General features: G+C 38.9%; 1 protein-coding gene across 1 annotated transcript; it reads left to right on the top strand.

Moving 5' to 3' along the window:
* The first annotated feature begins 20,875 nt into the window (after positions 1-20,875).
* On the top strand, positions 20,876-23,084 carry CT-BMY (chloroplast beta-amylase). The gene is made up of 4 exons (XM_079084196.1): positions 20,876-21,467; positions 21,565-21,775; positions 21,861-21,971; positions 22,077-23,084. Exons 1-4 carry the CDS (start codon positions 20,929-20,931, stop codon positions 22,869-22,871), a joined length of 1,656 nt encoding a protein of 551 aa, XP_078940322.1. The 5' UTR covers positions 20,876-20,928; the 3' UTR covers positions 22,872-23,084.
* The last annotated feature ends 475 nt before the right edge of the window (positions 23,085-23,559 follow it).

Below are 23,559 nucleotides of genomic sequence, written 5' to 3'. Positions count from 1 at the left end.
CAAAAAATAAATAAGCACAAGTTCTATAATTCTATGAAAAAACTGTTTTGTTAGACACTACTTTGTTACTTTTGCTTCTAACATTCAACCATGAAAAATGAACTCGTTGCAACTACACCATATTATTAATATAGTCTTATCAAATCCTATGTGTTTATAAATGTGTGATGTAATGCAACCTAGCATTAAACTATAAAAAAAATCCCGATCCGTCACTACAAAAAAATGTCATTTAATGGCACACAAAAAGTGCTACAAAATCCCTAAAAATGTGCGGCATCTTAGAGAATCAGCGGTAATTGTAACTAGAAACGCTCTCACTAAAACCCTTTAGTGGCACTTTCCGGTTTTGCTACTGCAGCTTTATAGGTTTTTAGTGACACTTTTTTATTTGCCATAGTAGACGAAATCTATTCTGTGGCACATATTTTGTGTCGGTAATAACTCATTCGCTTCTAGAATTTATGCCACTTTTAGTGACTTATTATTTGTCACGGTACAAGAAAACATTTTATGACATATATTTTGTGCCCGTAAATATCCATGTGATTCTAGAATTCATGCTAGGTATATCGACAAAAATTTTGTGGATCAAATGTCTACATAAATGCCGAATAAGTCTAAATGAGGAACCAAATACACTCTAAACATAAAAATAACTAACAATGGTAATAAAAAGAACTTGAAACTTCACTACATTTGAACTTATTACATAAACTTCATGCTAGCTTGAATAAGTAGTTTGAACTTATTACATAAACTTCATGCTAGCTTGAATAACCTCGTGTTAGCTCTTTTCTAGAATCAATACTAGCAATTTCTTATTAAAAACAAATAAAGCAAATTGAAAATACAATTAAATAAGACATAATTTAAGAAGTATGTAATTAAATATCAAGCATAAATGAACTTTATCTATAATAACAAATGGAAAAAGAAAGAACAATACCGTTCTTATATGTTGCCATATGTTTTTCTGCCTTATACATTCTACCACCGAAGTATTGTTATCAAAACCCATGAACCTAAGCATCATTCCAACCTACATGTTAAACAAGCAATGAAACTTTTATTCTTCCAAAATAGGCATAAATGCAAGAAATAGCAACATACTTTAATTGTCAAACTTGGAATAACATGGAAAATATGGAGAGAACAGAATCCTAAAGCTAATAAAATTGCATACAGAACCATTTTACCTTTTCGTTCGATTACATGTCAAACTTAGAGTTGTACCTGTGATATTACCAACATTTAATAAGTATTAAGATTGATATATAGGGAATGCTGCAAGTTCATAACTTAAAACATATTTTTGTTACATGCATGCATATATTAGAGAGATGTCAAATGTTGTTGGTTTACCAGCAGAAGTGGGTCTATTTAATTATTACAACTTATCTAAAGTTATTATCTTGTATAATACATATTGTGAGCATATGAAACACATGGTCTTCCATCTCATGTCAACTCATGCACTACATTTTAGAATCAAGAATTAATATATAAACCACTAGAAGAACAATAACACTTGTGTAACATCCCAAAATTCAAGACCAAAAATTTCATTTTAGTATAACGATTCATAAAACATTTTAGAGAAAACCTCATCAAGTTATTTCAAATCATCAAATCCATGGATCATAATTCTCAAAAAGAATGTCATAATCAAATAACAACGTCAGAGTACAATCCCTAGAACATCATAGTGCGGAAGATAATGGTGTGATGCGTTGCTACCGTGCCGACTCCTTTCCCTTCGAAGAAGAAGGACCTGAAACAAAAACTGTAAATCGTAAGAACAAAGCTTAGTGAGTTCCCCCATCATACCTCATACCATATAACAAACATACTGCCAGACAATTATGGGGTGTCTGACCTACCCATGTCAAGCCATTCTAGGGTGCTCGATCTACCCTGCCAGGCCATTCTGGGGTGACCGACCTGCCCTCCGGTTTATCTCAACCGGCTACGGGGACTATTTCAGCCCCTACCACTACTATATAATATCAAAGCATAAGCATACTGCCAGACAATTCTGGGGTGCGTGACCTACCCTTCGGCCCTTACGACCGTGACACGGGGACTATTCTCCCTACTACCACTATCACATAACATCATATCATGCTAGCACATAAAACATATCATGTAGTAGCAACCCTAGATAATTATCATAAAGACAATAATCTAATAAAACAACTCCTACTAGTGGGTCGACATTGTGGTCGTAGACCCACTTCTACTGGAAGGTAACTCACCTCGTAAAGCTGAGTGTCGAATATCACGGAAAGGAATCCCTAACAGCTGTTCCGATGACTCCCCAGTTATCATTATCATAACAACACTTGGTCAAAATCCATAATACTTCTTAGGGTAAAATGACCATTTTACCCCTTGCTCTAATTTGGACCATACCCAAGGCCCAATTCCATCTTGTCCTGCACAACCCATTAATGGCCCACTAAAGGCCTACTAATGACCCAATTTTCTAAATTGGGCCCAACTCCTTGAATGGACCCTTCCTCAAGCCCAACAAGTGATTTAGTCCATTACTAGCCCCAAAGGATAATCTAATAGGCCCATAGTGGCATAGTCCAAGGAAATGGCCCCATCTTCCTTAACCTTCTGTCCTCACGTCCTGAGCTTCTTTGTCTCACGTCGTGAGGGTCGACTTGACTCGGGTCGACACGACGAGTCAACCCGGTTCACTCGTCCAGGATCTCAGATTGGGGTAATCGTCGTGCTCACGTCGTGAGGCTATACCCCTCACGTCATGAGAACTGTTCTGTGAGCATTAAGCTCTTAATACTTTAAGATGAGCATTGGGACTTTTCTAGAATACCTTATTTAGTCTAAAAGACCATAAAAACATATCTTTTCAGCCATGCATGTCCAATGCACGACCTAATCACTAGCTAGGTCAAAAGTTGATATAGTCATAAAGATTCAAGCTTGGGGGCCATAACTTGCACCAAAGTCCAGATCCAGTGGTTCTAATACAACAAATGACTCAATGGTTCATAAAGTTGCTAACTTTATGAACCTCATGCTTGGTAAACCAAGATCTCATGCAAAGAAGGTGGCCATAACCTAGATCTAGCAACCTTAAGTGAAAAAGGTAGGATCTTTATACCTTACTGGAGCTTACAAGTTCAGCTAGTCCGCAAAGATGAGCTTATCTTGCCAAAATGAGTCACTACAAGAGCTTCTTCTTCTTCTTCTTCTTCAAAGAAAACAAAACACCATTAACACCAAAACCTCCAACAATGGCTCAAGGGCTTAAAAGGATCAAATTTAGGGTTTTCAGTGACTTGAGAGTGAAAGAGGTTGAGGATGGGCGACCCTAGCCTCCTCATTCTGTTTTATACCCGATTTTTAGGGTTTGGGAGCATCAGGCCTGGCTCACGTCGTGAGAAATAATACCTCACGTCATGAGGTTCAAGGACGCGGGTCAAAGAGTCAACCACCCCTACTCACGACGTGACCGCTATGGCTCACGTCGTGAGCCTCTTTTATGTGCAAAACTAATATTTTATACCTCATGATTCGGATGTTACAACTTGCCTCTTTTGGCATGTAAGACAACAGGATAATCTGTGTGATTCTCTTTTATTCTAAAAACACTTTTCCTTGTAAATATCGAAAACCATGGATATCTAGCCTGATATAAAAACAAAAAAAAAATTAATGGATTGACTAATCCAATTTAACCGTTTGCAATTTGATAAATTTCAGAACCTATATTGTGCCCTTGACATCAACCGAAGGATTGTCCCTAATAAAGTACAAAGTTTCAAATTTGTATGATTTAATAATATCTTTATGATATTCATTGAGAAGTTGGTTTAATATGGACTTTGAAGGATTTGGTTTTCTAAACGAGGTATGCTCCACAGGCTTGTGGTGAATACTACATCAATGTTCATAACATAAATCGTGATGCAATAAACATAAATTTCAGGATTTAATTTGTTTTGTTGACTATTATTTATTGTAACACCCCAATCTTCAAGTAATTTCAAATTCATCCCTTGGGTTGTAATTATGTCACTTTTGGTCCTTGGTTTGGAATAAAGTGGACATGGGAAGCCCTAGTGGAAAAATGGTGATTTATGGAGCAGGAGCTGTACACTGGGCGTACATGTGAGTACGCTAAGCATACTAGGACGCGCCTAGTATGTTGGGCGTACGCTCATGTATGCATGGCGTACGTATGTATGGGTGAAAATCCTAATTCTTGATGTTAGTGGGGTATTTAAGCATCTTATGGACCATTTCTCCCATCTTTTTCCAGCCTCCAAGTCTTTGGGTCATTTTGGCAAAACCCTAACTCCTCTAATGTGTGTGTGTGTGTATATATATAAGTTAAGATTGTATTTCTTGTATGGTTGAAGGAGAAGTTAGTGCATCAAAGGAGTCAAGGAAGGAAGCAAGCTTGTAGATCTGGGATTATCATCTTCTTTGGGAGCTTCAGGAGGTATAAAGCTTCTACCTTTATGCTTGGATTGTTTAGATCTTGTTTTGGTAGATTTTTGGTGCTCTTCTTGTCCCAAAAGTCCCATTGTTATGCGTGCTTTGTTTTGGACGTTTTGAGTTGTCCTTTCAGACCCTAGGAAGGGTTCTAAGTCATAAAAATGAGGTCCCTTGAGCTAGTTTGGTCCATTGTTCTTTGTAGGAGGTCTTAATAGATTAAGACCATGTATTAAGCCCTTTTTGGTCGACCAAAGTCTTAAAGTTTGAGACTTTATGGTTCTAGAGTGCTTTTGAGTCATGGATCTGAAGTTTGGGCTTAAGTGCTTAAGCCATTAAGCACTTAACAATGTTTTTGGGCTATGCGAGGGTACGTCCCACGTAGGGATTGGACCGCCTCGCAGGCGTTCAGTCTATTTGGACCGCTCTCCGAGCCTTCGGCACATATGGACTGCCCTCTCTGGGCTTTCAGCTTATCCGGACCGCTCGACGAGCCTTCGGCCTGACTAGTATTCCCTAACCGGGTCTGCAGTCTATCCGGTCCGCCCTGGGTATCTTGGCCTACAGCACGAAGCATGACCTGCCTCAACCCAATCCCCCAAACCAACACACATGTGCACATAAATATCATACGCTAGCATACAATAACAGATAGTCATACAGATCTAACAGATCACTAACATGGCAACCATCCTATTACCAGGATACCGATCTAACCGATCAATAACATAACAACCATCCTATTACCAGGATACCGATCTAACCGATCTCTAACATAGCAACCATCCTATTACCAGGATACCGATCTAACCGATCTCTAATATAGAAACCATCCTATAACCAGGATATCAATCTAACAGATTACTAGCATAGCAACCATCCTAAAACCATGATGAAATCTAACAGATCAACAACATAGCAACCATCCTAAAACCAGGATGCAAATCATAAAGGGCCAGCCTTGGTGCCGTAAACCCTGTTGATATAGTGAGGAGAACTCACCTCGCAATGTCGATCTCAACTGATGAATCGAACTCCCGAATCGTTGTCTCACCAAAATCCCAACTATCCAAAATAACGAATATTAAGTCAATAAATGGGAATACTAATCTTGACTAAGAATCCACATAGTCCATTTCTAATTTGGGCCAAGGCCCAATATCAAATCCATTATCCAAAAGTCCATATACATAAGCCCATTAATGGCCCAATTTTCCAAATTGGGCCCAACTCCCTAATTGGGCCTCATTGTAAGATCTATTCCACTAATGGCCCAAAACTCATTTATTTAGAAAACCCAGCAAGGCCCAAGTCTAATTAGTCCAAAAGCGGCCCAACCCCGAAGCCCAATTTGTCAAAAGACCAACAGAGGGTGTACGCGGGGCGTACTTCCATTTGCGTTGACCACCATCGGGGTGGTTGACTTAGTACGCTGGGCGTATAGAAATTATGCGAGGCGTACGCAGAGTTTCACCAAAACTCTAATAAGTGCTTAATGGCTTAAGCACTTAAGCACTTAAGCCCATATTTCAGATCCATCGACCAAAAGTTTCTTAGAACCATAAAGTCTCGAACTTTAAGACGTTGTACGTCCAGAAAGCTCTTAATACATGGTCTTAATCCATTAAGACCTTTCTACTACATGCATGGGCATCTTAAGCCATTGGGACCTCATTTTTATCACTTAGGACCTCTTCACAGGTCTAAAAGGACAACTCATCTAGTCCAAATCACATCATGCACCAACTTGGGACTTTTGGGACAATAAATGGTTCCTTAAAGCTAGAATGGCAAGATCTATATCATACAAGAATAAAGTTTGAAGCTTTTTACCTTCTGGAGCTTCTAGGGAACCAGACAACTTCAGATCTACAAGCTTGTTCTCCTTTTCCAACCTCTTGATGCAACACCTTCTTCTCTAACTACTCAAAACACACTCTATAAGCTCACACACTCAAGGAAAGGCTTAGGGTTTGGGGAAAACGACTCAAAATATTGGAGGCTAAGGTAAGGGAGGGTTTTGAGCTCATAAGGATGTTTATATAACACTCAAACCCTAAATATTAGGGTTTCCTCCTGACGTGAGTACGCCCAGCGTACTAGGGCGCGCCTAGTACGCTCAACGTACCTTTTGTACGCTTAGCGTACTCTCTTGATCCCTAAAGTTGCAATCTTAGTCCTTAGGCTTCTAATGGCTTTACTCCTTCAACTCCAGGGACAAAAAATGACATAAATCACGTTCAATGGAGGAATTTGAAGTTACCTGAAAAACGGGGTGTTACAACTCTCCCCCACTTAAATTCGATTTCGTCCTCGAAATCATTCCTTACCATCCCCGACAACCCGGCATCCTGAGGGGGGCACAAAGATCTTATAAGAAGGCTAAATTCAATAGAAAGTTTCCAATCCGAAGAAAACAACTCCACAATCCCACACAATAAATCCAGCTCTGCTTCACCTAAAAATTTGCAATCTGGAACCTCGAATTCAGTCTGGATCTCCGACAGACCGCCCATGCTAACCATTTCTAATTCCATTTCTTTTTATCCACTAATCTGACTACTCATCCTGGAATTCCTGAGGTTCCTACCAGAATACAGGACCACAAATCATACTCTACTGTCGACAATCCTTTACTGGACAAAAGAGATTCGATAATCCTTCCAGAGAAAACTAATTCTGCTGACAAAATTTCCCAAGGATATGGTGAACAATGGGAGACAAACTGGGAGATGATGAACCCTTATTGTGCTGACAGGATAATGCTTCCTTCAGCTACCGAATCTACATACAGTAATAGTCAACTGCCAACACATAATCACGAACACCTGTGACTGGCCCGATCAGCCTCGGGCTGGAATATCAATATGTCGAATCCGATCAACCACCGGATTGAAATCCTCAGGGTTTGTCGGCCTACCGCCCCTCCTGGCCTTCGTGCCTACGACTTACAGTCGGCCCGCACTGGGTATCTTGGCCTACTGCATCGAGCATGACCGTCTCAACCTCCCAAAACAATGTGTTGCCATGGATAATCAGGAGCAAGATCTAACCCGGTTCTTAGAACCTAACAGACAGGGACGCTCTGACCTAGCAACCCTCTATTTCAGCATATGATATCATACCTTTTGCCTGCAACTCGCGATTCACCCTACAAGAAAGCGGTATCTCCCATTTACCGCACTGACCTCCAGAGTGCATGCCTTACACAGATACACTTGCGATCCCCAACTCAAGTTTCTACTATAAGCCATCTTGAAATGGCCGTCCATGAATCCATCCCAAGATTCTGACTGAAACAACCGCAAATCATGTAGAGAAGACGCTCAAACAGGTCAATAGCGTACCTTTCACAATCAGAATCCATACGATCCACCAAAACCTTAGTATAACCTCTGACTCTTTATCATGCCGTTACCAATCTCAACGGAATAAGATGATCCACCAAGAACTTCCACATCACATCCGCCCCCTATCGACAGCTTACGAACATGCAGAAATGCAGGGCAAACATTTCCCCGGATTCATTCTGATACCTGACTGACACTCCCTTAATCCTTACTGCTCCCGATAACCTAACGACGCTGTCGTCTTCTCGTCAGTGACCCATTCCTTTGGGCCCGAAGATACTCACTTTCCTCCGCTGCCCAAAGGGCCTAATAAACGTTCCTCGCATCACCCAACAAGCATCACTATACTGAAACTCTACCACGCATGATTCCCTTCTTGGAACAAGGGACTACACAAGGGTTTCCAGGCTCCCCTATATGACCATCGATTCTCCTTAAGGGCACTCTATAAGCGATAACCCACAAGCACGAAATGTACAATTCTGCAGGTTATTATCACAAAACAACATGCTCAATACCAGAACGTGGATCCAACAAAATACATACAGAGTCTTCAGCATGACTGGACCACCTCACCGGGCCTTCAGCCTATCTGGACCACTCTCAGAACCTTCAGCATGTCTGGACCGCCTCATCGGGCCTTCAGCCTGCCTGGACCGTTTTCTGGGCCATCGACACGTCTGGACCGTCTCTCAGGGCCTTCAGCCTATCTGGACCGCCCTAAGTCCAATTAGTCCAAAAGCGGCCCAACCCCGAAGCCCAATTTGTAAAAAGCCCAACAGAGGGCGTACGCGGGGCGTACTCCTCTGGTACGCTGGGCGTACTTCCATTTGCGTTGACCATCATCGGGGTGGTTGACTCACTACGTTGGGCGTACAGAAATTACACGGAGCGTACGTAGAGTTTCACCAAAACTCTAATAAGTGCTTAATGGCTTAAGCACTTAAGCCCATATTTCAGATCCATCGACCAAAAGTGTCTTAGAACCATAAAGTCTAGAACTTTAAGACTTTGGACGTCCAGAAAGCTCTTAATACATGGTCTTAATCCATTACGACCTTTCTACTACATGCATGGGACATCTTAAGCCATTGGGACCTCATTTTTATCACTTAGGACCTCTTCAAGGGTCTGAAAGGACATCTCATCTCGTCCAAATCACATCATGTACCAACTTGGGACTTTTGGGAGAAGAAATGGTTCCTTAAAGCTAGAATGACAAGATCTATATCATACAAGCATAAAGTTTGAAGCTTTTTACCTTCTGGAGCTTCTAGGGAACCAAACAACTTCAGATCTACAAGCTTGTTCTCCTTCTCCAATCTCTTGATGCAACACCTTCTTCTCCAACTACTCAAAACACACTCTATAAGCTCACACACTCAAAGAAAGGCTTAGGGTTTGGGGAAAATGGCTCAAAACAGTGGAGGCTGAGGTAAGGGAGGGTTATGAGCTCATAAGGATGTTTATATAACACTCAAACCCTAAATATTAAGGTTTCCTCTTGACGTGAGTACGCCCGGCGTACTAGGGCGCGCCTAGTACGCTCAGCGTACCTTATGTACGCTTAGCGTACTCTTTTGATCCCCAAAGTTGCAATCTTAGTCGTTAGGCTTCTAATGGATTTACTCCTTCAACTCTAGGGACTACAAATGACATAAATCACGTTCAAGGGAGGAATTTGAAGTTACCTGAAAAACGGGGTGTTACATTCGTGCTGTAGCCAACAAACCCTGGAGCATTCCAGATATGAGCTGAGGGCCAGGTAGGGCATGCCAGATGTAACGACCCAAATTTCCAAATAAAATTTTCATTTTTAATTAATCAAAACATTCCCATAAAATATGAAATATCAATGACAATTGTTTTCAAAATCCATAACATCAACATTTTATTTCAAATATCAGAGTGTCCCATCAAATCAAATGTCGGAGAGTGCATGCCACGCCATCAAGCCTTTCCTTTGCCTTTAGGCTCAGAAGTAGCTAAAACAAATCAACAAACTGTAAGCTAATGCTTAGTGAGTTCCCCAGAGCATACCCCACACAATTCACATAATCACATAATCCATATTAGCTATAAAAGCTACATAAACCACATAAGCCATGTATACAACATATAGGGATGTCGTGGGCTTCTCCCAGGGTCTTACTCCAGGATGCCATGGGCTCCTCCACATGGTCTTACACCTAAGTGCCATGGGATCCCCCATGGCCTTTAATTGGAAAGCCATGGGCTCCACCACATGGTTTGACATCCAAATGCCATGGGATCCCCCATGGTCTTTACCTGAAAAGCCATGGGCTCCCCCACATGGTCTTACATCCAAGCGCCATGGGCTCCCCATGGTCTTTCATGCAAGTATACCACATATACAACTAGCATACCACCTTGCATATAACCAACTAACATGCCACATAACACTACATCAACTAGTGTACCACATATCATAAAATGGGCCGACCTTAGCGCCTTAGACCCATTGGTATGGTGATGAGACTCACCTCTCAAAAAAATGTTGAACTGATAAGATATGATAAGTCCCAACGTACAACTCCAACTCAACTGCCTACAATCATCATGTGACTAGCTTTGTCAAAATCCTGGAATACCAAAAATACCCTCAAGGCCAAACTTGGTCGACCATGGTCAAAGTCAAGGTCAACAGTCCATGTTGACCCAACTCGTCGAGTGCATTTAGCAACTCGTCGAGTTCCTTCAGTGTTCAGAGAACCGGGGAAAACCCTAACCAACTCGCCGAGTTATCTTATCAACTCGTCGAATTCACTGTGCATACCGAAAACGGGAAAACCCGATCCAACTCGTCGAGTTATCTTATCAACTCGCCGAGTTTACTCTGCAGACCGAAAACGGGAAAACCTGATCCAACGCGTCGAGTTGTCAGGTCAACTCGTCGAGTTTTCCCTTGTCTTAACATATTCAGTCCTTTTAGTCGAATCCAAGGCCCCAAACTACAGATTCAGTCCCTTAGGACTGAAATACCACGTAAAGTTGCAAACTTTACATGCATGCAAGGCCTTAAGAGGCTAAAACACTTAAACTAAGTCTCATACAAGGTTTAGAGCATGAAGAAGGGCCTAGACTAGATAAAGTGAACAACTTTATGTCCATGGAGGCCTAGAGGTGTCCAGATCTGAAACCATATCCTCATGGCTAGTTCAAATCCGAGAATGACACCATTATGTACCAAAAGTGACCATATACTTTCATAAGATGAGATCTAAGCAAATAAGGGTCAAGGTGGCAACTTTATACCTCAAGATGGTTGCCAAAATAGAGTGGATGTCGGATCTATTGCCTCTCTCTTTGCTCCAAACTCTTCAAGCTCCAAATTCCTTCACAAGCACACCAAAATCACTCTCCAAAGCTCTCACACACACTCAAGAAGGTATAGGGCTCGAACTAGGGTTTCTCTAGCTATAAGGGTGATGAAGGAGGCTACAAATGAGCCATAAGTTCTTTAAATAGGGTACACAACCCAAACAATTAGGGTTTCCCTTTCCAGTGTCTACTCGTCGAGTTGGGCCCTTCCAACTCGTCGAGTAGACCCTAAGTCCCGCATCCAAAATGATCTCTACTCGTCGAGTTGGGGCTCTCCAACTCGTCGAGTCCTAGTGTAAAACCCTAAAAATTTGAGAAGTAAATGATACCTGGAACAAGCGTTACACTAGACTCATACTGAGGGCTCAATAGCATTCCAGATACGAGCTGAGGACCTGATTGGTATGCTAGACTCAAACTGTGGGCTTGAGGGTATTGGAGCAATGCCAATATGACCTGAGGGCCAGGAAGGGCATGCCATACACATACTGAGGGCTCATGGGCATTCCATATACGAGATGAGGGTCGGGTAGCGCATGCCAGACTCGTACTGAGGGCCGGGGAGCAAGCCAGACATAAGTTGTGGGCCCAGGGGGCAAACTAGACTTATGATTTGGGCTCATGGGTAATCTAGTCTGTTAGTTGTGGACCCATTGCATGCTGTTATTTTGTATATGTGCTATTGTTGTGTGTTGGTACTTTGGGGGAACTCACTAAGCTTCGTGCTTACAGTTTTGGTTTATGGTTTTAGGTACCTTAGTGGATTGTAGCAAGGTGAAGGCGTGACCGTACACATCTCGTGTTTTTCGAACTTATGGTTTCTAGGATACTCTGATAACGTTATTGTTTTGAAAACTATGTGTAAATGATTCCGGTTTTAAATAAAGGTTTTGGAAACAACGGTTTTGTAAACACCTCTTTAATAAACGAGTTGTTTTGAAAAGTTTAAATTTTATTGAAAATTTATGATGTTACATTTATTTATTACCTGTTACATATGCTTTCAAGAGCAATCATGAAAGCCCCAATGCCATGACGTTAAGGAAATATAGCATGTTCTCACCTTTAACATGTTCAATGCATTATTCTAATTAATCTTTAAAAACATAAATTATGTTATAATAAATTGTAAATGTTATGAATGACCTGATATTCAAGATCATCCGTGGAAAAATACATACGTGGTTGATGATGAGACTTCTCTCCAGGCAAACCACTCGATCTCGATATGTCACAAAGAACCTACAAAAATTATGTTGCAAGAAACCCAAATCAAGAATAAGTTTGAAAGCAAAAAGATTTTTTAAATAAAAGAAAAACTACCTGAATATCTCTACTACAATCAACAGGGTCACTAACAACAAAAGCTGCTTCAACTCTTTTAGAAGTGAGATCAAAACTTATGACTACGACTTATTCACTGGAGCTTTTGTTTTATGACTACTACAATCAACAGGTTTTGTTTTTTAGAAGTGACATCAACCGGCTAGACTTCGTTCATCACTTCAACCAAAAACACGAGTTTGATATATCGAACTCGATTTGGAGTCAATATATCAAACTCGTGTTTTTGGTTGAAGTGATGAACGAAGTCTAGCCGGTTGATGTCAAGGAACGAAATTGATAAACTGGGATGAAGTTTCATACGAAGGAAAGAGAGAAAATGGGAGATGAAATTTCGTATGTTTGCTTGTGTGAGGTTTCGTACGAACTGTGCTGTTATTTCGTATGAATTGGGAAGAAGACGGATTTGTACGAATTGGAAATAAGAAATCCAAAGTTTCGTAAAGTGCCCCTGGAATTTCGTTACTTTAACACCTTTCCAAATTTTCGTACGAAGCGTTGCAATATTCGTATGTTTTGTAAAGGAAAAGCAAAAGTTTCGAAAATAGCCCCTGAACCTTCGAATATTTGACACTTCGAAAATTAACTAAAGTTTCGTACGAAGTGAATGTTTCGTATCTTTTGAAGACAAAAGTGAAAGTTTCGAAAATAGTCCCTGAGGTTTCGAATGTTTGGCGGTTCATACCCAAATTCGAAAAATGACTATTTTTCTGAGAAATTGAAGAAAATACATTTCAGGTCCCTACAGTTTATGCAAATTGACGCTTTCTACCCAGCTTTGGAAAAGAGAGAGAGTTTTGCATTTTTGGCTGTTTTGGGCGCACCGGGTCACTGCAGAATTTTGAAATTGACAATTTCTGCCCATTTTGAGAAATTTTGTCAAAGGCGATCCGTGAACGAAGCTAAAAATTCAATATTTTTTAGATTTTCCGGATTGAAGCACAAAGTTTATGCCACATGTTAAGGGGGGGTTTTGACACGAAAAATTCCGAATAGAGCACGTTCTCTTTCCTTGAAGGTTTTATAATCAAATTTCAATTATAAAAAGGGGGAGAAATTTATATGGAAATTCGAACTTGAATTTTTCATATTACGCGGATTTGAAGACCGAAGTGACCTTAATTTTTGAAGCTTACGAAATGATGAAATTGGAATTTCGGAAGTGATGTATTCGAAATGGGTTTGGTTTTATTGAAGATTTTTTGGGTGTGCTTTATGATCAACTTTTGGTGATCAATTTGGAGTTTGAGAAGCTCGTGATCATTCCTTGATGCTCGGTTTGTATGGTCTCACATCCTAGAGCCCAAATTGAAGAATCATGGAAGAATTGAAGATTGAAGTTCGTTTCGACATGTGTCACCTTTGAGGCTCGGATCGCGTAGTTGCTCGATTTTGGAAGATTTGAAGTGGGTCATTCATTCCTAACTTTGAGGGGGAGAATGTTGGGGTACAAAGTTATTCATGATTGACTTTGTAAATGTTTGACTTTTGTAAAACCCACTTGCATGTGGTGCATTAGCCTTTAGACCCATGTGTTAGAGAGAGTGAGAGAGAGACATGTAAACACCTCTATATAAGGTGGGTTTAGTCCACTTGTAGAGGTGTGCTTGAGAGATGTAAAAGTGAGTGTGTAAGTGTGTGTTATTTATGTAGTCTAGATCTAGATCCTTTTTGTGTAACACCATACATAATCAATACATCTCTTGAACACCCAAATCACCATGTTCATTGTGCAATCTTTAATTCTGCATATGCCATCATAATCAACAACACTACAGATGGCTTTTCTGTAGAGTACTTGAAACTAAAAAACTAAGACAATAAGAATTAAATTTACTCCTACTTTGATGACCAAAACGCTTCAATCAATCAGTCATCTTGCAAACACATCAATCTAAACTGATGACGAAAATGCTTATTCAGACATTTCATCAAACACTTGATATACATCTAAAGTTACATATTTATTTGAGAAGAAGCAAGCTTATACAAATGAAATTAAAAAGGATATGGAGATTATAGAGAAAGATAATAAAAGAAAGAAATTCATACCAGTTTCTCTAAATTCCTCAACTACTCATGATGGATTACCACATGGCCTTACTGATCGTTGATTGAAATTTTATGATGCATTACAAATTGAAATAGAAGCATCGATCAGACATGTGAGAGACATTATGACTAAAAATCAACAGGGAAAATTGAGACCTGGACACTAATAACCACAACCAAATAATTATTGATAAATAGGAAACTAGTTGTCATGCACTTAAGCATCGAAAATCAGGAAATATAAGCATCGCTGAAGGGATTCTTCTAAAGAAATAACGATGCAAACTAAGTATTTCAATGGATTGTGTATACAGAGATGCATAATAATGAAATCAATCAACCAGACATTACAAAGGTGGAACCAAATACCTAAACACATAATAGATTTGTACCTTAATTTTGAGGCAATGCAGGAGGGAAGACGAAGGGGGTGTTTGGGATTGCTTTTTTAAGCTGAAAAGTTCTTTTTGTAAAAGAACTTTTTGACTTTAACTTTTGAGGGAAACAAAGTCAAAAGTCAGTTTTAAAAAGTGTTTGCCTAATGTTTTTTTGACTTTTGAAGGTAATTTACATTTTAAGAAGGCAAAAGTCACAAAAAGTCATGATTTCTTGTCTTTTGAATAACCATCAATTCCTTCTTGCCAAAAAGTTAATTTCAAAAGGCCTTTTGTAAATGTCAAACATCTTTTATAAATTTTTGACTTTTTGGAAAAGCCAATAGTCAAAAAGTCACTTAAAAAGCAATCCCAAACACCCCCGAAGTCAGAGTAAGGTTGACAAGGGAAAAGCAGGGCCGATGAGAGAGCATGGTGTACGATTTTAGTGAGAGAATGTCGATTAATCTCTTGCACTCTTTCACTTATATTACAACTTTGACCTCTTTCATAATTTCCCCTTTTTCAATATTTTCCCTCTTTTAAAATTTTCGAAGTAAAATTTACGGTGGCATAAAAAACTAGGTAATTTACTGTAAAATATTTAGTGGCATATAACAAGTATATGACACAAAATTTATAAACTTTTAGTGACATTTTAAATTTTTGTATCACTAATAAATATCAACATTAGTGGCGTAAAGTGTTAAGTGCCACTAAACCTATTAATTTTTGTAGTGGCATATGTAATATATGCCACTAAAGACATAATATAGTGGCACAAATAAAATATACCATTAAACATGCATGCCACTATATGTCATTTATTTTGTAGTGGGTAGATTGCTAGATTATGCCGACAAACCAATCATCTCAGAGGACAGTCGATAAAGTCGTAAAAGTAGACCAACCCGATAATAACCCCTAGGGGTCGAATCCAGAGACACGGTCTAAAAGTCAATGCTTGTTTGTGTCTGACACAATTACTAGTTCGAACACAAAATTAAGGGGTGGGGTGGTTTAATTATAAAAATAAATAGGAGAATAATAAAAGTGCATAAAATAACTTAATTACCAATAATTCAATATTAAAAGACGTTTCAGTTCCTTTGCGACTCTTCTAATTATACAATTAATCAAGATCTAGTTATTTAATAAGTGTTCTATCTAAGCTGGTATTGAAAATTACTAATAAGCTCTATCAATTCTTTTTTACCAAAATTATTTAACAAAAACAATCTCGTTGAGCTAACCTATTTTTTTTTACTAACTTAATCAAATAATTTTTTAAATAAATCAGAAAAACAACATTAAGATCTGTGTAAAATTCTCAATAATATTCAATACATCTCACAAGCTCGGAAGCGTAAACATATATGATTTTCAGTTTACATCAACATTAAATCCTATCAAGGAACCGATTCTCTTCTTTCAAAGCACTTAAAAATGTTGTAACATCCCGAGTCCCATGTATATTATTTAATCAATTTTATTCTTTTTGGCAGGGCAACTCGACGAGTTGGATGCCCCAACTCGCCGAGTAGAGGGGTTAATTGGCCGCGTGACTTTAGAGTCTACTCGACGAGTCGGAGGACCTCGACGAGTCGGAGGACCTCGACTCGACGAGTAGGAGCTGTGTGAGGAAACCCTAATTTTCTGGGTCTGTGTCCTATTTAAAGGACCTTAAGCCCTCATTTTCGCCACCCTTGTCACCCTACTACACTGTGAGAAACCCTAATCGAGCTGTGACCTTGTGTGAGGGAAAGAGAGGCTAATTTTGTGGGTTTTAGTGCATTCTTGGAGGAGAGTTGAAGAGCAAGAGACCTTGGACGAGAAGGAGCTTCTGGATCTGGTGTTCACTCATTCTTAGCTACTGTTTGAAGGTAAAAAGTCACTATCTTGCTTATTGATTAGTTAGATCTCGTTTTAGGGAGTTTAGGACCTTTTTCCCCATCCTTCTTTGAGATCTAGAGTGTTATGAGCTTGTCATGGATTTGAGACTCCAGATCTGGACATATTGAGGTCCCATGAGCCCAAAGATCCAAGCTTTATCAAGCTTTGGACAAGTTTCCATGCATGAGACTTCTTATGGAGCTTGTTTTGGCATTTTGAGCCATAAATGCCATGCATGAACTTAAAGCTTGCAGCTGTACGTGATAAGTGAGCCTTTGAAGGCTAGATCTAGAGTATGAGACACCATTTCTGCCTAAAATCGTCTGAATGAGAAAAGGGACTGAAGAGACTTAACGAGTAGGTAAGCGAACTGGACGAGTCGGTTAGGGTTTTCCCCCGACGAGTCTGGACACGTGTGACTCGGCAAGTTGATGAGACAACTCGATGAGTTAAGTTGGACTTTCGCGACACTTCTGAGGAAACAAGGGGACTCGACGAGTCACATAGATGCACTCGACGAGTTGGGTTAACAGGGACTGTTGACTCGAGTGTTGACTTCTATTGACTTTTAGGGTTGGTCAAGGCTTGGATGATGGAAACCATGGAAGGGTAAAATGGTCTTTTACCCATTCTGGGAGTTAGAGTGAGGAGTTAGCTTAATTCACCTAGAGTTGTGGTTATGAGTGTTGATTAGAGATGATTATGATAGGTAGGCGGGAATTTGACCGTTCGAGGGGTACGAGGTTTATTTGCTTACTTACGAGGTGAGTCTTCTCACTATACTTACCCTGAGTGGTAATTTGTGTGACCGGAGGGTCTTGTATGCTATTATTGAGTATTGTGATATCTTGCATTATGTCTTTGTGATTTATTTTGTGTATTATTTTGAGCTTTATTGAGTTAGGACCGGAGGGTCCACCCGAGTTGTGGGACCGGAGGGTTCCACTGAGACACATTGACCGAAGGGTCTTATTCGAGATATAGCCATGAGAGGCTAATGAGATGTGTGTGGTATTTTAGGGAACTCACTAAGCTTCGTGCTTACCGTGTTATGTGATATGTGTTTCAGGTACTTCTCGGGATCGCGGGAAGGCGACGGCTTGATTGTACACACAAGATGGAGTCATGCTTTGAGGATCCTGGATTTTTATTAAACAATTATGGATTTGTGTTTTTGATAATTTGACACTTTGGGGTTTTGTGGAATGTGTTAATGAGAATTAAGTGATTTTAAAATGAAAAATTTGTTTGAAAATTTACGGTGTTACAAATGTTCTCCAAACTCTTGAGACTATTAAAAGAGAATTATTTTGGGGGTGCTGAAGACCCTACTAAGAAGTTTTATCGGAGAAAATAGATTCTTGTCCTTGCAAGCAAATGGGTTTTGGGTATTTAGAGACTTTTGAGACCAAGTGGGTCCTTCTTGCTAAATAGAAGTCGACATTCCTCCATGAAAAAAGAATCCAAATAGGTGGAGGTTATTAAATCAATCTATAGAAATAATAGAGATATCAGTTTGGTTCATTCTATAAGGTATCACTCTATGGAAGAGTATTATTGATTTGTGTAATGGCATCTCAGTTACAAGTTTAAACACAAAATCACTATTAAACGGAAGAATAGTCAATATACAAACCGATTTATAGGAAGAAAGATATTTTAGGACTCAAGTCTTAACTTGATATTCCTTAGACTTCATGTGTTAAACAATTATCAAGTTTGTATGGTGACAAAACATGTTATAAATTCAGGATGTACTTAGAATTGGAAGAGGCCCATCAGATCGAGAGTTAGATTAACTACGATGTTGGATTTGCAAAACATTTTGAGCGAACTTGTTATTTCAAACCAATTGGACAAATATGATTGAATTCTTCACATTATTGGGGATTTTGTTGTCAACTCAACTTGATTGTCCATAAATGCCTCTTATATCTGAGGTTCTTTAATCATGAAATGAATTAGAATTATTGAAGCCTAGTTAAGGTTAACGTATTTTGGTGGCGTTAAGTCATAATGATTTTCCATCAGGGATGAACATGGACAAAATTAGCATAGACATTTTGTCCTCCTCATGTTCCATTTGTAATTCTGTCCTAGAGAATTCAGAGCATGTCTTTGGCTCCTGTCAGACTGATCAACAATTACGGGCTAAAATTACGGGTTAGTGGGATCACAGTCCTATTGGTAACGCTTTTGAAGATCTTCTAATTGACTTCCAAGGTTGCAACAAAGATAAAGAAAAAGCTTTGTTCATTGTAAATGATCCATTTGAGGCTTTGCAACCAAAAGGTGATTGAAGACAATATGCATAAAGTTAGAGATTTCTTTGACTCTTAGGATCAACACTCCTTCAAGTGGTTAGCGTTTAGGAACCAAAAATATAAATTAGTTTGGGCTGACTCATTAAAATCCAAAACTAGTAATCTCTTTGTAATTTGCATCTCGGTAGTCCGTTGCTAGAGTGGTTTAACTGGTTTTAATGTATTTGTTGTCCAAAAAAGAGCATGAAGCTAAGACCCTAAACAAATGGGAAAACGATATCATGTTGTTATTATTAAATATTACATTGTATAAGAAGTCAGTGAGATTTTTTATGTACTAACCTAAAAACAAACATATCTGTTAAATGTGACTTGAGAACTGAATACTTGAAATGAGAGTTGGAGCATTTGACAGTTTAATAAAGCATCTTAATATGATGACACTTTTGAATATGATGACACTCTTAGATATGATGACACTCTTGGATATAATGACACTCTTGCCTATGATGACACTACTCGAATATGATGGTACACCTCGAAATGGAGCATCTGACAGAAGACCAGAGTATCAGAAGAAGTGTCATGTACAAGATGTGCCACCAAGTGACAATGTGTGCTACTCAATGACACCTGATGCGCCATCATGGCACTTTGTGCGTCATCATGACACTTGATGCGCTAGTACTGGCACATGATGCGTCATCATGTGCATGGTTGGTGCCATTGCAATGTCTCTGATGGTTGAAGGTTCTAGAAGCAGATGTATGTCAAAATTTGATTGGTTGAGACCTTTCATGAGCCTATGGATTGATGGGCTTGATCCATTGGGGTTTTAGTCTAATCCCTAGTATATAAATAGGGATGTCTCCTAAGTCATTCTTTGGTCTTGATCTTTGTATCTTTTATTCTTGTATCCTTATTGAGTATGTGATTCTCTGTTGGTTGTACTTATAATCTCTGTTTAGAACTCTATGAATAAGAATACTCCCTTCGTGCCCGTGGACGTAGGTCACATTGACCGAACAACGTAAATAATGTGTCTTTGTATGCTTTTGGTATCGTGTGTTATCCGCATTACTTCCTAACAATGTTATCAAAGTTTGACAAGTGACATCAGATCTGTTTTGATTCTTGATAAGTGTCGTATCATTTCCTAACAATATCAAAATTTCATTGAAATCTTAAACAATAGTAAGAAAATTTTATTTCTAACCATCTTCGAAACATATAACAAGAACTTAATTATAGTTTATAGAGAAAAAAAGTGTTATTAAATACTATGGAAATACAATGAAGTTATTATAATGGATAAATCTATACATACAAGCAATTGCTTTATATACCCTCATTAATGGATTGGTAAGTATGTGTATCTTCATAATTTGACCATTTATATAAATGAAATGTATATATACTAATAACACCGGTTATAATTTGCTCACTTTATTCATGATGAAATATTTAATAACTTGTGGCTTTTCATGACAGTTCAAAGGATGTCTTCTGTCATTTAGTCAAGACACACAGTAACTTTGTTTATTTCAATGGATCGACAGATTTATTATTTCATTTTATCAAACAACCCATAGTTAATAAATATAAGAAGATATTTAAAAAAAAAAACGATAAAAGGAAATTGTATTGATCAACCAACTGCATACGCATCTCTTGAAAATACAGGCCAACTAATTTTGAAAATTTCTGCACTTTTTTCCAATTAAAACAACCCCACAAATATTGTTTTCTACCCAAATTTCACTTTATAAAACACCTTCATACCCTTCGTCCATTCCCACAAATCTTCTTCATTTTCTTTCAAGAAACCCAAAAATCAAAATGGCTTTAACTCTTCGTTCTTCTACTTTCTTAAATTTAAAGGACATCAAGACTCTGAAAACCCTCGACGTAGATTTCTTCACCACCATTTGTTTTGCACAAATCAAGCCTACAACACGTCGTTTGAGAACAAAAAATTCAATACAAGATGCTCAATTATCTGGTGAAAAGATGATATCATCTTTTGAAGGGATGTATGATGCACAAAAGGAGAAGTTTCATGCTTTATCTAGCAGTCACCAGATGCAAAATGACTCAAAGGTCCCAGTCTACGTTATGCTCCCTCTTGACACGGTGACATTAGGTGGACACTTGAACAAACCAAAGGCAATGAACGCGAGCTTAATGGCTTTAAAAAACGCAGGTGTTGAAGGTGTCATGGTTGATGTTTGGTGGGGTTTGGTTGAAAAAGACGGATCATTGAAGTATAACTGGGAGGGGTATGTTGAGCTTGTGAATATGGTGCAAAAGCATGGATTAAAGCTTCAAGCTGTTATGTCTTTTCATCAGTGTGGAGGCAATGTTGGAGACTCTTGCAGGTACTAATTAATAACTTATATACGACTTCATACATATTTCAACAAAATTAATTAATAACTAAACTTAATTACACTTTGGTTTTGAACATTATTGTAGCATCCCATTACCTCCTTGGGTTCTTGAAGAAATCAGCAGAAATCCCGATCTTGTCTATACTGATAGATCCGGCCGTAGAAACCCCGAGTACTTATCCTTAGGCTGTGATTCATTGCCGGTGCTCCGGGGAAGAACACCCATTCAAGTTTATTCCGATTTCATGAGAAGTTTCAAACAAAGGTTCAAGAATTACTTGGGAAATGTTATTGTGGTAATTGTCTTAGTTTATTGAGTCGCTTTAAATTAATTTAATCTTTAGATATTTTCCTTAAAAAATATATATTTTACATATGCAGGAAATTCAAGTGGGTATGGGTCCTTGTGGGGAGCTGAGGTATCCATCTTATCCTGAAAGCAACGGAACGTGGAAATTTCCGGGAATAGGAGAATTCCAATGTTACGATAAGGTGAATTAACTGTGGTAATTGTTAGACGTAGGGCTTAACCCTAAACCTAACTTTCCTTTATTAGAAGGTAATTTCTTACGGATGTTTTCGTGTTGAAATTAACAGTATATGAGAGCGTCATTGGAAGCTGCGGCAGATGCGAACGGAAAGAAAGATTGGGGAAACAGTGGACCTCATGATTCCGGCCAGTACAACCAGTTCCCGGAGGATACCGGATTCTTCCGGAGAGAAGGGACATGGGACACCGATTATGGCCGTTTCTTCATGGAATGGTATTCCGGGAAGCTACTGGAACACGGCGACAAAATCCTAGGGTCCGCTGACAGGATATTCCGGGGAACCGGAGCAAAACTTTCGGGGAAGGTTGCCGGAATCCACTGGCACTACAAGACTAGGTCACATGCCGCCGAGCTAACCGCTGGATATTACAACACACGGCATTCAGATGGGTATTTGCCTATTGCCAAAATGTTGGCGAAGTACGATGTTGTTTTCAACTTCACGTGTATGGAAATGAGAGACAATGAGCAGCCACAACATGCGAATTGCTCGCCGGAAGGGTTAGTTCGGCAGGTGAAGTTGGCAGTCAAAGCTGCCGGAATCGGACTGGCCGGAGAAAATGCTTTGGAAAGATATGACGGAGGAGCTTATGGGCAAGTCCTGACAACGAGTAGATCAGACTCAGGAAATGGGTTGTGTGCATTCACGTTTTTGAGACTGAACAAGCGGTTGTTTGAGGCGGAAAACTGGCGGCAGTTGGTGAATTTTGTAAGAAGTATGTCGGAAGGTGGTAGGGTGAGGCTGCCGGAGAGCGATTCAAGCACGAAGGATCTTTATGTTCGGTTTGTTGATAACAAGTTGAAAAGCTTGAAGGAAGATAAGGAGGCTGTATTGGTGTAGATATAGAATAATTAATCGGAGTATATATATAAATTCAAGAAAGAGGAAATCTTAGGGTCAGAAAATTAATCACAAGTACATTGAAAAGGGTGAATGATTATCTTTTTATGCATCATGTAATAGAAGTTGCATAATGTCCCTCATATATTGGTTTACATGGAATCCTCGTAAATGTTAATAAAGAGATCGATCGTCATTTAGTATGGAACATAATGACTATGCTTAATTTGATGAGAAATTAAATATCCTCAAACTTTTTCTTCCTACAAATCTTCCTATCCAATTAAATGATGACACGTGTCACATTTAATGCTAATTTAATGATATTTTATTAACTAAAATGACACATGTCATCATTTAATTTGGTATGATGATTTGTAGGAATAACAATAGAAGGATATTTAATTTCTCTAATTTTATATGTTGATAATGCCAATTAATAAACGGCTTAATGTTTTCTTCATCCAAAAATCATTCTACATATGATGACTTGAAGTTCATATTTGTTTTGAACGTGAAAGTTTATTTTATTAAAAGTGAGAAGTTGCTAGCAAATTAAAGATTGCATGGGATTATACAAAAAGGCCTAGAAAATGTGAAACGCTCTGTATTCTCTGATCTATGACATATTTAGTACGGAGTGTTTGGTAGTGTCTATCTTCTAGCTTTTGACAAAACGTTATGTTTT

The sequence above is a fragment of the Lactuca virosa genome, chromosome 3 (genome assembly GCF_052849685.1).
Source record: "Lactuca virosa cultivar CGN04683 chromosome 3, Lactuca_virosa_CGN04683_v6, whole genome shotgun sequence".
Taxonomy (NCBI): domain Eukaryota; kingdom Viridiplantae; phylum Streptophyta; class Magnoliopsida; order Asterales; family Asteraceae; genus Lactuca; species Lactuca virosa.
Note: the sequence above shows the minus strand (reverse complement) of the source record. Positions and strands in the feature narration are given on the sequence as shown.

Coding starts and splice junctions, on each gene's coding strand:
- CT-BMY (XM_079084196.1), top strand. CDS start 20,929: ATGGCTTTAACTCTTCGTTCTTCTACTTTCTTAAATTTAAAGGACATC. Junction 21,468..21,564: donor AATGTTGGAGACTCTTGCAG/GTACTAATTAAT, acceptor ACATTATTGTAG/CATCCCATTACCTCCTTGGG. Junction 21,972..22,076: donor AATTCCAATGTTACGATAAG/GTGAATTAACTG, acceptor TGAAATTAACAG/TATATGAGAGCGTCATTGGA.